We start from the raw sequence: 19,487 nt of genomic DNA on the forward strand, positions 1-19,487 counted from the left end.
TAGTATTTTGCGGTTTCATATCTCTAATGCAGACTGTGGGACAATGATCACTGAGATCATATGCAAATACTCCACTAGACAAATATTGATGGTGGTTATTAGTAAGAATTAAATCAATCAATTAAGAGTGAACAGGGTTTTTAACATTTAGCCGTGTGGGTTTTGAGATCTATTAAGTCAGATTAAAACCAACGCATATACTCTTATTAAATTGATCTGAGGCCGGGCGTAGCCAATCCAGATTCAAATCCCCTAAAATGAAAAACTCAGAGGACATAAAATTGTTTAACATTCAGATATAGCACTATTAGCATCCACCATGGCAACGAGGGGGGGGGGGGGGGGGGGTAAATCCCAGCAACAAATAAATGTGTATTCTGATTTATGGACACGTCAACAACCAGCAGCTCGAATTTCTTGGGAACAGAAATATTTAAAGATTGGGACGCAATTAAATTAGATTTTACATATATGGCCACTCCTGCCCCTTTCTGTAACCTGTCACATCTAAATACATTCTAATAATTTACTTCAATGTACTTTATCAGAGAGAGATCCATTTAACCATGTATCTGATAGAACCAGAATATCAGGACATTAGTCCTGTATCCAAATGTCAATTGCGTACATTTCTTAAATCATACTTCGCACATTTAGGTGCATTAGCCCAAGCCCCCTAGAATATTTTATAGTCAGCGGGGGGATTAAGCTCATTCCCATAAGAGCTAACAGGCATAGGGTCATCTGCAGCTATTTGTTGAATCAGCTGAGCCTTTTTTAAGATCCCTGGCCAACCACGTGAGAGCAGAGCAGACTGAGCATTTGACAGACATCCCTCAAGTTACTGGATGCAGGGTCTGGGGCGAGGACTGGGAGAGCAGTGTTGACCCAGCTTAGTGCACTGGATGAAGCTCCCGCCAAAGGAGTGGAGCTGCTGCAGGGGACCAGAGTGGTTGCCAATGCTCCATTCTGGGTGAGTACAGGAGGTCTTGGTGTGGATCCTGTTGCAGGGTTAGGGCTGCCTTGGGGCCAAGTGTCCCAGGCCATTCCTGGGGATGGGAGTAGGGAGGGTAACCAAAACTAGCCTGGGAGGGAGGTTAGGGGGGAATTGAGGAGGGTGGTGTGGAGGGCAGTGTGTCTGGCGAAGCTTTAAACTCTCAGCATATGTAGGCTGATGATGTGATTGATACATGGTGTGTGCTGCATCATGTGGTGCACTACCCTCGATAGTGTTTTGCCAGACCCTAGGTTAGTGGTCAGTTCTGTGTAGAGTTGGGCTGAGTTAAGGCGGGCCGGGTCTGGTTGAGTTGTGCTGTGATGCGCCGAGTCTGGTTAAGGTTGGGTAGCGTCAGAACCGTTTGGGCTACAAACTAATGGAACACCATTATGGAAAGAGGAGATTCACAGGAATACAATGGTGTTCTACATTTTGCTATTGTCTGAAGGTAACCGGTACCGGTTTAATGGGAGTATGAAGGTCGTTTTGTGCTTAGTGTATATATATATATATATATATATATATATATATATATATATATATATATATATATATATATATATATATATATATATATATATATATATATATATATATATATATATATATATATATACACACAGTACCAGTGAAAGTTTGGACACCTACTCATTCCAGGACTTTTCTTTATTTTTACTATTTTCTACATTGTAGAATAATAGTGAAGACATCAAAACTATGAAATAACACATATGGAATCATGTAGTAACCAAAAAAGTGTTAAACAAATCAAGATATATTTTATATTTGAGATTCTTCAAAGTAGCCACCTTTTTCCTTGATGACAGCTTTGCACACTCTTGGCATTCTCTCAACCAGCTTCAGGTAGTCACCTGGAATCCATTTCAATAACAGGTGTGCCTTGTTAAAAGTTAATTTGAGCCAATCAGTTGTGTTGTAACAAGGTAGGGGTGGTATACAGAAGATAGCCTTATTTGGTAAAAGACCAAGTCTGTGTTATGGCAAGAACAGCTCAAATAAGCAAAGAGAAATGACAGTCTGTTATTACTTTTAGACATGAAGGTCAGTCAAGTCGGAAAAAGCATCTAGCACTATGATGAAACTGGCTCTCATGAGGACCACCACAGGAATGGAAGACCCAGAGTTACCTCTGCTGCAGAGGATAAGTTCATTACAGTTACCAGCCTCAGATATTGCAGCCCAAATAAATGCATCGCAGAATTCAAGTAACACACATCTCAACATCAACTGTTCAGAGGAGACTGCGTGAATCAGGCCTTCATGGTCGAATTGCTGCAAAGAAACCACTACTAAAGGACACCAATAAGAAGAAGTGACTTGCTTGGGCCAAGAAACACGAGCAATGGAAATTAGTCCGGTGGAAATCTATCCTTTATTCTGATGATTCTAAATTAGAGATATTTATTTCCAACCGCTGTCTTTGTGAGACGCAGAGTAGGTGAACGGATGATCTCAGCATGTGTGGTTCCCACCGTGAAGCATGGAAGAGGAGGTGTGATGGTGTTTTTCAATGAAACAACACATTACACGTAATTTAAGATACTTCAGGATGTTCCAACCTTCTTACCAAGTGCTCTTTAGCTTGTTTGTTACTTCGTGTGATTGCTTGGTTCACTTTCAAGGCCTGGACTGTCCTCCAGAAACCCATTAGAAATCCTTCCTCTTTCTCCCTCTCTTGGTTTCATGTTTGTTTATCCAGGTCCTAATTCTTATTTTTGTCCTTGTTGGGATGATAGTCCCCCAATCCCATTCCTTCTTTGTGTTGCCTGATGATTCAGCAGATGAGCCTGATGAATGAGGGAAATCAATCTATCAAAATCTCTCCAAAATATTTCCTCAAAAGAAAAGTATCTTTCAATTCCTCTACATGTGCAGAACACACCAAGGCACTAAAATAACTCAACTGTTCACATATAATAAAATAATTGAACAAAAAATAACAATTTAAGGAGGAGCTCTTCTTAAGTATTGCTGCTCATGGAATTGGTTGCTAGGAGAAGATGGCTGTCTGTCTGCTCAGAAGACTGTTCAGAAGACTGGTCTGCATGCACACACGCACGCACCGAAACACACACATACATACATACGTACATTCCTGTACTGCAGTCCAGTCTTCTGGGCAGACGCTGACAGAGACAGCACACACACACACACACATACATACACACACACACACACACACACACACACACACACACACACACACACACACACACACACACACACACACACACACACACACACACACACACACCCTGCTCCCAGGTCCTAATGAACACTCATGTCCAGTTATGGTAGTATGATTGATGGTGGGACATGGCAGGCCTGTCAGAGAGATTAGAGATACATTCCCTCACTCTTAGACCAGATCCCGCCGCTGACACCAATCAAGGCTCCTACGCCGCCCTCTGATTGGCTATTACACTCACGTCCTGTACTCACACCAGGGGTAGTTAGAGGGCTGTCATTGGCTGCAGTGGTCCATGAGGACGCATGTACACACGTACACACACTCACGCGCACATGTATGCAGGTATGCACACACACGCGCGCGCACGCTCACACACACACGCACACACAAACCTAGCAATGTCCCCCGTCACTTTCAATTCATGAGTGAGTCACTGTCATTCTCTCTCCGCAGTGAGGGGAAGTGTGTTGAGGTCAGTTAGAGGTTGATTGGAAGCCTGTCCAGTCATGCTTTAGAGTTCACTTATGGTGACAGGTAACAGGTGATGTGCTGTTGGTGTGTGTGTGTGTGTGTGTGTGTGTGTGTGCCTGTGTGGGGGTGTGTGACTGAAAGGTAATTTTTGCTGGAACTCTGGTGGTAATTGGGGTGTTGTGAGTGAATGGCAAAATAGAGAGCGAGAGGATGAAAGGGAGAGAGTGATCAAGAGGGAAGAGAGAGGAGGGACGGAGGGAACGAGAGAACAGCATAAATGATGAAGAACATGACCATAAACAAGCTTCTGCCTATAGAGAAACTAAATTGCATGTTATGTCCATAAGTAAGCACCATCCAAAAGAGAGTACCATGATTGATAGGCATGTTCTGCAACATACGTGATTAGAAGTGATTATCACAGACACATTGCTCCACTGCTCCCTTCGTAGTCTTTGTAATGAGATCTGCTCTGGAATAGGCCTATCAGTGACTTTCATTGTTAAGCTATGCCGTTTCCCTACACTGTTATCGAATTGGCATTAACAAGATGCTTGCTCACACACACGCACACCAGCGCACATGGATGTACACACACACACACACACACACACACACACACACATACACATACACATACCCCTAACCCCCCACACACTCACATTGTTATCGACTTGGCATTAGCAAGAACGTTTCATTGTGTTCTCCATGCCTTGTTAGGCCTCATGTTTGAGCTGTGCTGAGGTTCACACTGTTTTGTACTTCACCAGTGATAAGCCCAAAGTGTTGACCTACCTCTCCTTTCCTCTGCTGGATGTTCCTTCCTGTTTGTTTTTTACTCAGCCTTAGATAAACATAATTACAGTAAACACGTTCTGACGATGTCCTAGCCGCTAGTATTTCCTGAACCCATAGAAGGTGTATTGAGGAAATAGTGGAGGTCAATGGGGTTTTAGTGGGTACTTCCTGTGTATGCCTTTATAAGGAGGTATTGGAGATAGTGTAGGTCATAGGAGCTTTAGAAAGGACGTAGTCACCTCTTGGCTTCCGAATGCTTCTATTGTCTGAGTGTGGAATCTGGAGACAGCTCGGAGGACCCAGAGGACACAAACAATCCCAGAGGCCTTTACATCTCTGGAATACAATATAGCATGAACAAGTCATCTTTTGACTTTCAATTGAGCTGGAAAGGTATCACATTTTGTAGGAGTAGGAGGAGGATGGATAATGTTGAACTTTATGACGGTGATGTTGGATCATAACCTTATTAGAACCGTCAGGAAACATTGTGCAATAATGTCCTGGGGATGTTCTTGGTTAGATGGGATAATATCTGGTGTCAGGAGGGATGCTGTACTATAGCCAACCAAGGGAGGACATAGAGTCGTGGAGTGGTGACATTGGTGAAGGCATCGCCTTGTTAGTGATCTCCCTTGGGTAAAATCATTCTATCCATTAAAGTAGGCAAGTAGCCTAACGTTTAAGAGCATTGGGCCAGAAACTGAAAGTTTGCTGGTTCGAAATCCTGGAAAAATCTGCTGTTCTTCTCTTGAGCAAGGCAGTTAACCCCCAACAACTGCCTCCCAGGCACCGATGGCGTCGATTAAAGCAGCCAACCGCACCGTTTTGATTCAGAGTGGTTGGGTTAAATGTGGAAGACACATTTTGGTTGAATGCATTCAAATCAAATCAAACTTTATTTGTCACATGCGTCGAATACAACAGGTGTAGATCTTACCGTGAAATGCTTACTTACAAGCCTTTAACCAACAATGAAGTTCAAGAAAGAGTTAAGAAAATATTTACCAAATAAACTAACGTAAAAAATAATAAAAAGTAACACAATAAAATAAGAATAACAAGGCAATATACAGAGGGTACTGGTACCGATTCAATGTGCGTTGGTACAGGTTAGTCGAGGTAATTTGTACATGTAGGTAGGGGTAAAGTGACTATACATAGATAATAAACAGCGAGTAGCAGCAGTGTAAAAACAAATGGGGGGGGGGGGGGGGGGGTGTCAATGTAAATAGTCTGGGTGGCCATTTGATTAATTGTTCAGCAGTCTTACGGCTTGGGGGTAGAGCTGTTAAGGAGCCTTTTGGTCCTAGACTTGGTGCTCTGGCACCACTTGCCGTGCAGTAGCAGAGTTAACAGTCTATGACTTGGGTGATTGGAGACTTTGACAATTTTTGGGGCTTTCCTCTGACACCGCCTAGTATATAGGTCCTGGATGGTAGGAAGCTTGGTCACAGTGATGTACTTGGCCGTACGCACTACCCTCTGTAGTGCCTTACGGTCAGATGCTGAGCAGTTGCCATACCAGGCAGTGATGCACCCGGTCAGGATGCTTTCAATGGTGCAGCTGTAGAACTTATTTTTTAATTTTAACTAGGTAAGTCAGTTAATCTTATGGCTTGAATCCCGTTAGCGGGATCGATATGACAACAGCCAGTGAAAGTGCAGGGCGCCAAATTCAAAACAACAAAAATCTCATAATTAAAAGTCCTCAAACATACATATATTATACACCATTTTAAAGCTTTACTTCTTGTTAATCCAGCCACAGTGTCTGATTTCAAAAAGGCTTTACGGCGAGAGCAAACCACATGATTATGTTAGGTCAGCGCCTATACACAAAAAACACAGCCATTTTCCAGCCAAAGAGAGGAGTAATAGAGATAAAATGAATCACTAACCTTTGAGGATCTTCATCAGATGACACTCATAGGACTACATGAAACACAATGCATGTATGTTTTGTTCAATAAAGTTCATATTTATATCCAAAAGTCTCAGTTTACATTGTTCAGTAATGTTTTGCCTCCAAAACATCCGGGGATTTTGCAGAGAGCCACATCAATTTACAGAAAAACTCATCATAAATGTTCATGAAAATACAAGTGTTATACATGGAACTTTAGATAAACTTCTCCTTAATGCAACCTCTGTGTCAGATTTCAAAAAAGCTTTACCGAAAAAGCAATAATCTGAGTACGGCGCTCAGACACAAAAACATGCCATACAATATATCCGCCATGTTGGAGTCAACAAAAGTCAGAAATAGCATTATAAATATTCACTTACCTTTGATGATCTTCATCAGAATGCACTCCCAGGAATCCCCGTTCCACAATAAATGTTTGTTTTGTTCGATAAAGTCCATCCTTTATGTCCAAATACCTCCTTTTTGTTCACGCCTTCAGTTCACAAATCCAAATTCACGACGCACAGGTCAGACGAAAACTCAAAAAATGTAATTACAGTTCGTAGAAACATGTCAAATGATGCATAGAATCAATCTTTAGGATGTTTTTATCATAAATCCACAATAACGTTTCAACCGGAGAAATCCTTTGTCTTCAGAAATGCAATGGAACTGAGCTACCTCTCACGTGAGTGCGCATGGCTGAGGGTGTGGTTGGGGTGTTGTCGTGCCCTCTTCACGACTGTCTTGGAGTTCGTCAAGGAACTTGAAACTCTCGTCGATGTTAATGGGGGCCTGTTTGGCCCACCTTTTCCTATAGTCCACGATCATCTCCTTTGTCTTGCTCACACTGAGGGAGAGGTTGTTCTCCTGGCACCACACTCATCGTTGTCGGTAATCAGGCCTACCACTGTTTTGTCGTCAGCAAACCTAATAATGGTGTTGGAGTGTTTGGCCATGCAGTCGTGGGTGAACAGGGAGTACAGGAGGGGACTAAACACGCACCCCTGAGGCGCCCCAGTCTTGAGGATCAGCGTGGCAGATGTGTTGTTGCTTACCCTTACCACCTGGGGGCGGCCCGTCAAGAAGTCCAGGATCCAGTTGCAGAGGGAGGTGTTTAGTCCCAGTGTCCTTAGCTTAGTGATGAGCTTTGTGGGCACTATGGTGTTGAAAGCTGAGCTGTAGTCAATGAACAACATTCTCACATAGGTGTTCCTATTGTCCAGATGGGAAAGGGCAGTGTGGAGTGTGATTGAGATTGCATCATCTGTGAATCTGTTGGGGCGGTATCCAAATCTGAGTGGGTCTAGCGTATCCGGGAGGATGCTGCTGATGTGAGCCATGACCAGCCTTTCAATCACTTCATGGATACCAACGTGAGTGCTACGGGCGGTAGTAATTTAGGCAGGTAACCTTCACTTCCTTGGGCACAGGGACTATGGCGGTCTTCTTGAAACATGTAGATATTACAGACTCATTCAGGGCGAGGTTGAAATTGTCAGTGAAGACACTTGCTAGTTGGTCCACGCATGCTTTGAGTTCATGTCCTGGTAATTCATCTGGCCCCGCGGCTTTGTGAATGTCTACCTGTTTAACCTCTCTAGGGAAGGTGGGACGAAATCGTCCCACCTACGTAACAGCCAATGGAATCCTGTGGCGCGTTATTCAAATACCTTAGAAATGCTATTACTTCAATTTCTCAAACATGACTATTTTACACCATTTTAAAAACAAGACTCTCATTAATCTAACCACACTGTCCGATTTCAAAAAGGCTTTACAACGAAAGCAAAACATTAGATTATGTCATCAGAGTACCCAGACAGAAATAATTAGACACCCATTTTTCAAGCTAGCATATAATGTCACATAAACCCAAACCACAGCTAAATGCAGCACTAACCTTTGATGATCTTCATCAGATGACACACCTAGGACATTATGTTATACAATACATGCATGTTTTGTTCAATCAAGTTCATATTTATATCAAAAACCAGTTTTTTACATTAGCATGTGACGTTCAGAACTAGCATACCCCCCGCAAACTTCCGGTGAATTTACTAAATTACTCACGATAAACGTTCACAAAAAACATAACAATTATTTTAAGAATTATAGATACAGAACTCCTCTATGCACTCGCTATGTCCGATTTTAAAATAGCTTTTCGGTGAAAGCACATTTTGCAATATTCTAAGTAGATAGCCCGGCATCACAGGGCTAGCTATTTAGACACCCACCAAGTTTGGCACTCACCAAAGTCAGATTTACTATAAGAAAAATGTTATTACCTTTGCTGTTCTTCGTCAGAATGCACTCCCAGGACTTCTACTTCAATAACAAATGTTGGTTTGGTTCAAAATAATCCATAGTTATGTTCAAATATCCTCTGTTTTGTTTGTGCGTTCAAGACACTATCTGAAGTGTAAAGAAGGGTGACGAGCCCGACGCGTTTCGTGACAAAAAAATTCTAAATATTCCATTACCGTACTTCGAAGCATGTCAACCGCTGTTTAAAATCAATTTTTATTCTATTTTTCTCGTAAAAAAGCGATAATATTCCGACCGGGAATCTGTGTTTTAGTACAAAGAGAGAGAAAATAAAAACATGGGGTCGCCTCGTGCACGCGCCTCAGTCTCATTGTCCTCTGATAGACCACTTACCAGAGGCGCTAATGTTTTTCAGCCAGGGGCTGCCTCGACATCATTCAGCTTTTTCCCGGGTTCTGAGAGCCTATGGGAGCCGTAGGAAGTGTCACGTTACAGCAAAGATCCTAAGTTTTCAATAAAAAGAGTCAAGAAGCCCAAGGAATGGTCAGAGAGGGCACTTCCTGTACAGAATCTTCTCAGGTTTCTGCCTGCCATATGAGTTCTGTTATACTCACAGACACCATTCAAACAGTTTTAGAAACGTTAGGGTGTTTTCTATCCAAAGCCAATAACTATATGCATATTCTAGTTTCTGGGCAGTAGTAATAACCAGATTAAATCGGGTACGTTTTTTATCCGGCCGTGTAAATACTGCCCCCTAGCCCTAACAGGTTAAAGGTCTTGCTCACATCGGCTACCAAGAGCATTATCACACAGTTTTCTGGAACAGCTGGTGCTCTTATGCATGCTTCAGTGTTGCTTGCCTTGAAGCGAGCATAAAAGGCATTTAGCTCATCTGGTAGGCTTGCGTCACTGGGAAGCTCGCGGCTGGGTTTCCCTTTGTTGTCCGTAATAGTTTTCAAGCTCTGCCACATCCGACGAGCGTCAGAGCCAGTGTAGTAGGATTCAATCTTAACCTGTAATGACGCTTTGCCTGTTTGATGGTTCGTCTGAGGGCGTAGCGGGATTTCTTATATGTGTCCAGATTAGTGTCCCGCTCCTTGAAAGTGGCAGCTCTAGCCTTTAGCTCGATGCGGATGTTGCCTGTAATCCATGGTTTCTGGTTGGGCTATGTATGTACGGTCACTGTGGGGACGACATTGTTGATGCACTTATTGAAGCCGATGACTGAGGTGGTATACTCCTCAATGCCATTGGATAAATCATGGATCATATTCCAGTCCGTGCTAGCAAAACAGTCCTGTAGCGTAGCATCCGTGTGATCTGACCACTTCCGTATTGAGTGAGTCACTGGTACTTTCTGCTTTAGGTTTTTCTTGTAAGCAGGAATCAGGAGGATAGAATTATGGTCAGATGTGCCAAATGGAGGGTGAGGTAGAGCTTTGTATGCCTCTGTGTGTGGAGTAAAGGTGGTCGAGAGTTTCTTTTCCTCTGGTTGCACATGCAGGTAGAAATTAGGTAAAACTGATTTAAGTTTGCCTGCATTATAGTCCCCGGGCCACTAGGAGCGCCGTTTCTGGATGAGCATTTTTCTTGTTTGCTTATGACCTTATACAGCTGGTTGAGTGCGTTCTTAGTGCCAACATTGGTTTGTGATGGTATATAGATGGCTACGAATAATATAAATGAGTACTCCCTTAGTAAATAGCGTGGTCTACAGCTTATCATAAGGTACTCTACCTCAGGCGAGCAATACCTCGAGACTTCTTTAATATTAGACATCGCCGCTCAGCTGTTATTGAAAAATAGACACACACCCCTGCCCATCGTCTTACCAGACGTAGCTTTTCTGTCCTGCCGATGCACGGAAAATCCCGCCAGCCGGTGTCGTCGTTCAGCCACGACTCGGTGAAACATAAGTTATTACAGTTTTTAATGTCCCGTTGGTAGGATAGTCTTGATCGTATATCATCGATTTAGTTTTCCAATGATTGCACGTTGGCCAATAAAACGGATGGTGGTGGAGGTTTACTCATTCGCCTACGAATTCTCAGAAGGCAGCCTGACCTCCGCCCCTTTTGTCTCCATCTTTTCTTCACGCACATGACTGGGATTTGGGCCCGTTCCCGAGAAAGCACCGAGAAAGCAGTATATCCTTTGTGTCGGACTCGTTAAAGAAAACATCTTTGTCCAGTGCGAGGTGAGTAATCGCTGTTCTGATGTCCAGAAGTTATTTTCAGTCATAAGAGACGGTAGCAGCAACATCATGTACAAGATACGCCAAAAAAACTTACAAATAACGCGAAAAAATTAACAAAATAGCACAGTTGGTTAGGAGCCCGTAAAACAGCAGCCATCTCCTCCAGCGCCATTATTATCTCAGTTGTGCAACTGACTAGGTATCCCTATTGTTATATTACAGCATGTTCTGCCAGTGTAGCATTTCATGTAACAATCTCATAAAATATTTACAAAGCAACACACTAGTTTTACCTTAGGGAGATTCAGTTACTGTATGTTAATTAATGCTAGCTCTGCTGTACACCCATCTTAGCCCCTTTGTTTCCTCCCTAATCAAAACAACACTGTCCAGCACTTTGGGCTTAGACCCTTTGTCAAGGGCTATTGCCTACGGATTAGGCTACAGAGGGACGCGGGTGTGTTCCAACTTCCTCTTTTGAAACTCCATCAGTAGAGTTACGTAGACACACAGTGCTGCCAGTGCCAGGGCTGGCCTCAGCCGAGAGGACAGGAGAGATTCGATGTGCCTGTAAGCAGATGGGATCCCATCACAGTCAGTTTCCTGGCAGCCATGTTGAAATGAAATGGCCGCCCAGCACGTAACTGGAAAGCACACAAAGACAGAGGAGGAGAGAGACGGTTAATATACAAGACAAAATGTCAATCAGATGGATTATGTTTAGGTTGTGGAGAAAGGGAGAGTGTGTGGTTGTCAGGGGATGGGGAGAGGTGTTTGTGTGTGTGAGAAAAAAGGAAAGGGAAAAAGACATACCTCAAAAGGAATGAATCAATTATATGCAGGATATATGCCCAGCCAGGTCACTTGAGATCCAAGGCGATATTCAACGTTCGCCCAGGTCCACAGGACTTTGGGAAATGCCTTAAAAACTGTCCACTAGCGGCAACGGTGAGCGCTATTACCATCAAGTAGGCTTGCTAGGGTGCGGTGGATGAGGATGGCAGATGGGTGTAAGGCGTGAGCTCCAGCTCCAAGTGTTGTGTGTTCAATCCCAGTGCTAGGCCTTTATTTAATTTGTTTTGTTTTAGCCTTATACCAAACCTTAACCCTTACCTGAACCATTTGGAAATTAATCCCTAAACTTAACCGTCAAATTGTTTCAGTTGTAAACCTATCCCGGAGTTCTGGTTCCGAGGGTCACATGTTCAGTCCCAGTGCTAGGCAGTACTTAATTTTTTTTTACCCTATCCCAAATCTTAACCCTTACCTTAACCATTCGGAACTAATGCCTAAACTTAATCATTAAGTTGTTTCTGTTGTAACCCTATCCTAAACCTTAACCCATTCAGAATTAATGCCTAAACTTAACCGTTGAAATGTTATGTTTATCTCCCCCGGACAAACGTTGAATACTGAAGTCAAACCGTGAGATCCTGTTGAAATGCCAGCTTGTTCCATTATTCACAATTTCCAGCTTGTCCAGCTTTTTAAAATTTGGTTTCATGCATCGATTTAGTAACCTGGGGATCCCCTATGATCCATGTTGGCTCAACAATAAGCTGCTGTATGTCATTAGCATAACCACACACCAGAGAAACGAATTTGGCCACAGTAGCCATTTGTTCCGAAGGTTAGGGCACAGTTTCCTATAAAGCCCTTCATTTTCAAGTAAAAGGAAGCAAAGTTACACTATTGGGACTAAGCCCATGTCTTGTATTGGAGTGAGCCTCTATGTTTAATGCGACTATAAGACAGTAATCCTAAACTCTGTGACAGGCAGAGCTAAGCATCATTCTCCCATAGCTCAGCACACTGCAGTATAAGGTCCCTGCGCTGATTTGGAGTTGACTCGTTAATGTGTATGTGTGTGTTACATTGCTTTGCATTGCTGTTTTACTCATTAATGACCAGAGAGAGAAAGAGAAATTGAACGAAAGACAGAGAGAGATGGAGATAGAGATGGAGAGAGAGAAAGAGAAATTGCTGTAATGTGCAGAAAGTGTCTCTCGTCAGGGAGTGTTGAACAAACTGAATCCTGCTGAATGCTGTTTCCTGGAGAGTTCATGGTGATTATCAGAAGGGGATAATGTAGAGCACGCACTAACAAAATACACAACATACATACTGGATTTTTTAGACCTTAGTATAAGTACAGACTAGAATAATGTATACATAATGCACCCAATAAGTGCATACATTTTTTAGGCTCCCGAGTGGCGCAGCGGCCTAAGGCACTACATCTCAGTGCTAGAGGTGTCACTACAAACCCTGGATTGATTCCAGGCTGTATCACAACTGGCCGTGATTGGGAGTCCCATAGGGCAGCTCACAATTTGCTCAGCATCGTCCGGGTTAGGGTTTGGCCGGGGTAGGCTGTCATTGCTCTCGAGTGGCGCAGTGGCCTAAGGCACTACATCCCAGTGCAAGAGGCGTCACTACGGTCCCTGGTTCGAATCCAGGCTCTATCACATTTGGTTGGGATTGATTAGAAACGTTGTTTGACTAGTTTGGACGAAGTTTATTGGTAACTTTCGGGATTCATTTGTATGCATTTTGAACAAGGGAAACAAGTGGATTACTGATTCAAGCTCGCCAACTAAACTGATTTTATTGGGATATAAAGATGGACTTTATTGAACAAAAGGACCATTTGTGATGTAGCTGGGACCCTTTGGATTGCAAACAGAGGAAGATCTTCAAAGGTAAGTGATTTATTTCTGACTTTCGTGATGCCTCTGCTTGGTTGGAAAATGTATGCAATGCTTTTGTACGCAGGGCGCTGTCCTCAGATAATTGCATGGTGTGCTTTCGCTGTAAAGCCTTTTTGAAATCTGACACAAATGCTGGATTAACAAGAAGTTAAGCTTTTAAATAATGTATGACACTTGTATTTTCATGAATGCTTAATATTACGAATTTTGTATTTTGAATTTCACGCTCTGCAATTTCACCGGATGTTGGCCAGGTGGGACTGCAGAGTCCCACCTAGCCCAAAGAGGTTTTAACTGACTTGCCTAGTTAAATCAAGGTTAAATAAAAATAAGAATTTGTTCTTAACCTCTCTAGGGGGTGTGGGACGCTAGCGTCCAGAGCGCCAAATTCAAAAACAGAAATACTCATTATAAAAATTCATGAAACATACAAGTGTTATACATGGGTTTAACCTGTTGAGGACAGACGTTCCGCTAGCGGAACCCCGTTCCGCCTGCGGAACCCCTAGCCAACAGCCAATGGCATCGCACAGTGCGAAATACAAAACCAACTAAAATACCACAATTACATTTTCTCAAACAATCAACTATTTTACACCATTTTAAAGATAAGACTCTCGTTAATCTAACCACATTGTCCGATTTCAAAAAGGCTTTACAATGAAAGCAAAACATTAGATTGTGTTAGGAGAGTACATAGACACAAATAATCACACAGCCATTTTTCAAGCAAGCATATATGTCACATAAACCCAAACCACAGCTAAATGCAGCACTAACCTTTGATGATCTTCATCAAATGACACTCCTAGGACATTATGTTATACAATACATGCATGTTTTGTTCAATCGAGTTCATATTTATATCAAAAACCAGCTTTTTACATTAGCATGTGATGTTCAGAACTAGCATACCCACCGAAAACTTCCGGTGAATTTACTAAATTACTCATGATAAACATTCACAAAATACATAACAATTATTTTAAGAATTATAGATACAGAAGTCCTTTATGCAATCGCGGTGTCAGATTTTAAAATAGCTTTTCGGCGAAAGCACATTTTGCAATATTCTGAGTACATAGCTCGGCCATCACGGCTAGCTATTTTGACACCCACCAAGTTTGGTACAACCTAAACTCAGAATTACTATTAGAAAAATTGGATTACCTTTGCTGTTCTTCGTCAGAATGCACTCCCACGACTTCTACTTCAACAACAAATGTTGTTTTGGTTCCAAATAATCCATAGTTATATTCAAATAGCTCCGTTTTGTTTGTGCGTTCAGGTCACTATCCGAAGGGTGACGCGTGAGCGCATTTCGTGACAAAAAAATTCAAAATATTCCATTACGGTACTTCGAAGCATGTCAAACGCTGTTTAAAATCAGTTTTATGCTATTTTTCTCGTAAAATAGCGATAATATTCCAACCGGGCAACGTTGTATTCATTCAAAGGCTGAAAGAAAACAATTGAGTAGTCTCGTGACCGCGCATCTCCAGTGTCACTGTCCCCAGGCTGACCACTTACAAATTCTCCTGCTGTTCTTCACCCAGAGACAGCAGACACCCCATTCCACTTTCTGGCTGCTTTAGAGAGCCAATGGAAGCCTTAGAAAGTGTCACATTACAGCACAGATGCTGTATTTTCGATAGAGATGCAACAGATTTATATGCATATTCTAGTTTCTGGGCAGGAGTAGTAACCAGATTAAATCGGGTACGTTTTTTACAATTAAAGTTCGTAGAAACATGTCAAATGATGTTTAAAATCAATCCTCAGGTTGTTTTTGTCATAAATAATCAATAATATTTCATCCGGACCAAAGCTTTATCAATAGACTCATGTCTGGAAATTTCCACTGTCCTCTCATTGAAAGTGCTGTATCTCCCTCATTTTTCAGAGTAAAAGCCTGAAACAATGCCTAAAGACTGGCTTCATGTCTGGAAATGTCCACTGTCCTCTCATTGAAAGTGCTGTATCTCCCTCATTTTTCAGAGTAAAAGCCTGAAACAATGCCTAAAGACTGGCCTCATGTCTGGAAATTTCCACTGTCCTCTCATTGAAAGTGCTGTATCTCCCTCATTTGTCAGAGTAAAAGCCTGAGACAATGCCTAAAGACTGGCCACATGTAGAAGAAGCAATAGAGATCGTGAACTGGGTCCTATAATAGTACTACCTGGATGGATTTTCCTCAGGTTTTTGCCTGCCATATCAGTTCTGTTATACTCACAGACATTATTTTAACAGTTTTGGAAAATATAGAGTGTTTTCTATCCAAATCTACAACTTATATGCATATCCATATCCTGAGTAGAAGGCAGTTTACTTTGGGCACACTTTTCATCCAAAATTCCGAATGCTGCCCCCTACCCTAGTGAAGTTAACTGACTTGCCTAGTTAAATAAAAAATGTGCCCTTCCTTTTCCATTTAATCTAAGTGTGAGTCGGCATTTATTTACTCTGTAGAATATCTCCCTGTGGTATAAAATAATATTTTATAACTTGTAGCTTAACATCTCAGCTACCCGAGTTGCTCCACGAAAAAGTGTTTTTTTGCATCCCATTAATATTTTAAGTAGGAATTGTGCACCAATATTGCATTTCAAAAGCCTGTTATATTAAATGAAGTGCTCTTTATTATAGCAACAAGCTCTCACAGTGTCACTGCAGAATTAAGACATTTTTCCAAATTTCTCCAAATGTTACATTTGGATGTTGCTCCAAACTGCTCAGGATCATTCCATTTGTCCAAACTTCAAATTTTGAAGTTGCTCCAAACGTCAAATTTAGAAGGTTAAGGGTTAAGCTTTTGGATAGGGTTAAAATATTACATTTAGGTACTCATTCCGAATGGTTAAGGTAAGGGTTAAGGTTTGTGATAGGGTAATACATTTTTTTTTAAACATAATAATAATAACAATTGTGTCCATCACTGGGATTGAAAATGCAACCTTGTTGTATATAACACGCAACCAGAGTTATGCTATACTGCTCTACAGTGGATGGTTAGCAGTCTTATGGTTTGTTCGGAACCAAGTGGGAAGTGGAAATGTATCATATTTGGGAAAAATTCCCCTGAACGGCCCTCCACCTGGTAATTGCTAGTTGAATCAGCCATGAATCCATCTGTGACGGGGGAATGGAAGCTTGTTGTTTGCAACAGGGAGGGACAATTTCTTTTTTTAAATGTTAAAATATTTCAACAATTTCACAGGGTTGATGTGTTATGCTAGACCACTCAGTTTTTCACCACAAAACACCAGACAATGACAAAAAAGATTATAGAACCAGCTCACCTGCTTTTACACTATAATTTGACTATTAGATGTTCAATGTTTCTTTTGAAATACATTTTTAATAAGGAATAGTTCAACCATATTAAAAAGAGACTTCAATTCCTGTAACAGGGTTGACTTTAAAATGAGGGACAGACTTCAATGAATCACTAATCACATGAAATAAATAATCATCTTCAGAAATAGCTTTGTCAAAGCAACAAAATAACTAGGGCTTTACAATGATGGTGAAAACGTGGATTATTTTTTGGGGTTGTGGTTTAAAATCTTCCTAAAAGTCACAGAGAGTGCACAGATGTCAAAATGCTGATTTATTGACTTTATTTGGCACTTAATAGGCACTAACTATAGTCTTTTTTTACATTTATTTAACCTCTTGAACATGTGCTCTTTATGACAGAATGTTAAAATTAGGTCAAACCAAATGTTTTTTTTTTACCAAGTTATACTTCTCAAACTGCACCGAATTGGTGGAACGACCCAACTACTGTGTTAGGCTTGGATTTGTGTCTTGTGTATCTGTTCCCCATCAGGCAGCGTAGCTGTAAAAAGCTGATGACTGTGAGACTAGATAGAGAGACACAATACAGCTGGATGTGAACCCAAACTGTCGACACGCCTGTTATCTACCCAGACATGCTTCTCATTGTGGCTCACTTCTCTTCTCTCTCCTCCGATGATACCATCCCTCGCTTCTTATCTCTACTGAGAGCTCTCTTCATTCTCCCTATTTTGCTCCCTACCCATTTTCTTTTCAAATGTGCACATTTCTCTTGCTCTCTCTCCTCCTTCTCTTTTGCTCTCTGTCTCTCTATCGCTATCTTTCCCACTCTCCATCCTCTCTCTTTCTCCTTCTCCCACTTTCTGTCTCTTTCTCACTCTTCTTCCTCCCTCGCTCTGTCTCTTTCTTTCCAAAATCGACTAATTTCTCGCTGGTTCTCCCCGTGGTGGTGGTAGTCATTGAGCAGACAGGGATTAACCCGGCTCCTCCAATTACCCAGAGAAATCCTGATCGGAAAATGATTCTCATTACTGACGCCTGAGTCACCTGTTTCTGCTGCGAGCTTAACAAGAGAGGATCTCCATGGGAGAGGGAGGGAGGGAGGGAGGGAGGGAGGGAGGGAGATCATTACAACACTGTATACAGACACGTCTTCATTCTTTTGGAACTTTTGTGAGTGTAATGTTTACTGTTCATTTCACTTTTAGTAATTATTTATTTAACTTGCTTTGGCAATGTAAACATATGTTTCCCATGCCGAGAGAGAGAGAGAGAGAGAGAGAGAGAGAGAGAGAGAGAGAGAGAGAGAGAGAGAGAGAGAGAGAGAGAGAGAGAGAGAGAGAGAGAGAGAGAGAGAGAGAGAGAGAGAGAGAGAGAGAGAGAGAGAGAGAGAGAGAGAGAGAGAGAGAGAGAGAGAGAGAGAGAGAGAGAGAGAGAGAGAGAGAGAGAGAGAGAGAGAGAGAGAGAGAGAGAGAGAGAGAGAGAGAGAGAGAGAAAAAAATCCCAGACAAATCAGCCTCATCAAAGAAACATAGAGAGATTGGCCATGGCCAATAACCCTGATTTAACCACTGTCTGGTTAGTAGGGAGAGAGGAGCAAGTCACACAGTGATAGGCCCTGGGGAGTGTGTGGGCAGGAGTGTGAGGAGAAGGCTGAAGAGATTGTGTGTAAAGCTGAGGCGCTTTACTACAGTTACAGGAGCTGCTGAAGTTACTAACTTGTCCTCCTCAGGCGTGCACAGTGTACTCTGACACACAGAGACAGGAATGGTATACTGCGTTGTCACTATTACAATGTACCATCTGGGCTTGTGGTGTACTGTAGTTGAACCATTCCATTTTCCTCCACTTGTATATAAAGATGTGTATGTGTACTGGTGTGTGTGGGAATGTGTATGATACCGGACACGTGTTGATATCTGTATACGTATGTGTCTGACAAGGTATTAAAAACAACATGTGTGTTTGTTTGTCTGTGTGTTTGTGTGTTTTAGGTATGCGTATCCTGGTGACCCTGCTACTGGACACCCTGCCCATGCTGGGGAATGTCCTGCTGCTCTGTTTCTTTGTCTTCTTCATCTTCGGCATCGTGGGCGTGCAGCTGTGGGCAGGGCTACTGAGGAACCGCTGCTTCCTGCCTGAGAACTTCTCACTGTGAGTAGAACTGTGTATGTGCGCGCGCGGGGTGTGTGGTGGTGGTGGTGGTGGTGGTGGTGGTGGTGATGGTGGGGGGGTTAGGGTTAAGAAGAGGGTAGAATTGAATGGGTTTGGTTAGATGGTAATGAGGTCTGAGGCAAACGAGGTGAGTTTATTTTCTACAGTAAATGAGCCTCTGTTACTTAATCTGTGTGCAGGCTGTTGATGAGGATTGCTTGGTTTCCAGAACGTGGGATGTTGATACGCTGTAAAACCAGATAAGTTCTAGCTGCACACACATTTTGAGGAAACCGATGACCTCACAAAAATTCAGTTAAGAAACGTATAATAGCTGAAGTGAGCAGTACGACCTTCATATGAGTAATACAAATGCAGTTTTTTGGAGTAAGGTATGCTAAAATGTAACTCCCCCACTAAGCCACGCATCCAATCATTTACCAGTGTGCCTTGGCTCTTCG

The 19,487-nt window shown here is 42.2% G+C and overlaps 1 protein-coding gene across 3 annotated transcripts in view; it reads left to right on the plus strand.

Moving 5' to 3' along the window:
• The window catches only part of cacna1g (calcium voltage-gated channel subunit alpha1 G), a 209,547-nt gene that overhangs the window by 23,903 nt on the left and 166,157 nt on the right, over nucleotides 1-19,487 (plus strand). For all 3 annotated transcript variants that reach the window (XM_082970476.1, XM_045710396.2, XM_082970475.1), the window contains exon 4: nucleotides 18,867-19,026. In XM_082970476.1, the coding sequence (XP_082826602.1) occupies nucleotides 18,867-19,026 (160 nt within the window). The remainder of the gene's footprint in view (nucleotides 1-18,866; nucleotides 19,027-19,487) is intronic.

Source organism: Salmo salar, chromosome 28 (assembly GCF_965601325.2).
Source record: "Salmo salar chromosome 28, fSalSal1, whole genome shotgun sequence".
Taxonomy (NCBI): Eukaryota; Metazoa; Chordata; class Actinopteri; order Salmoniformes; family Salmonidae; genus Salmo; species Salmo salar.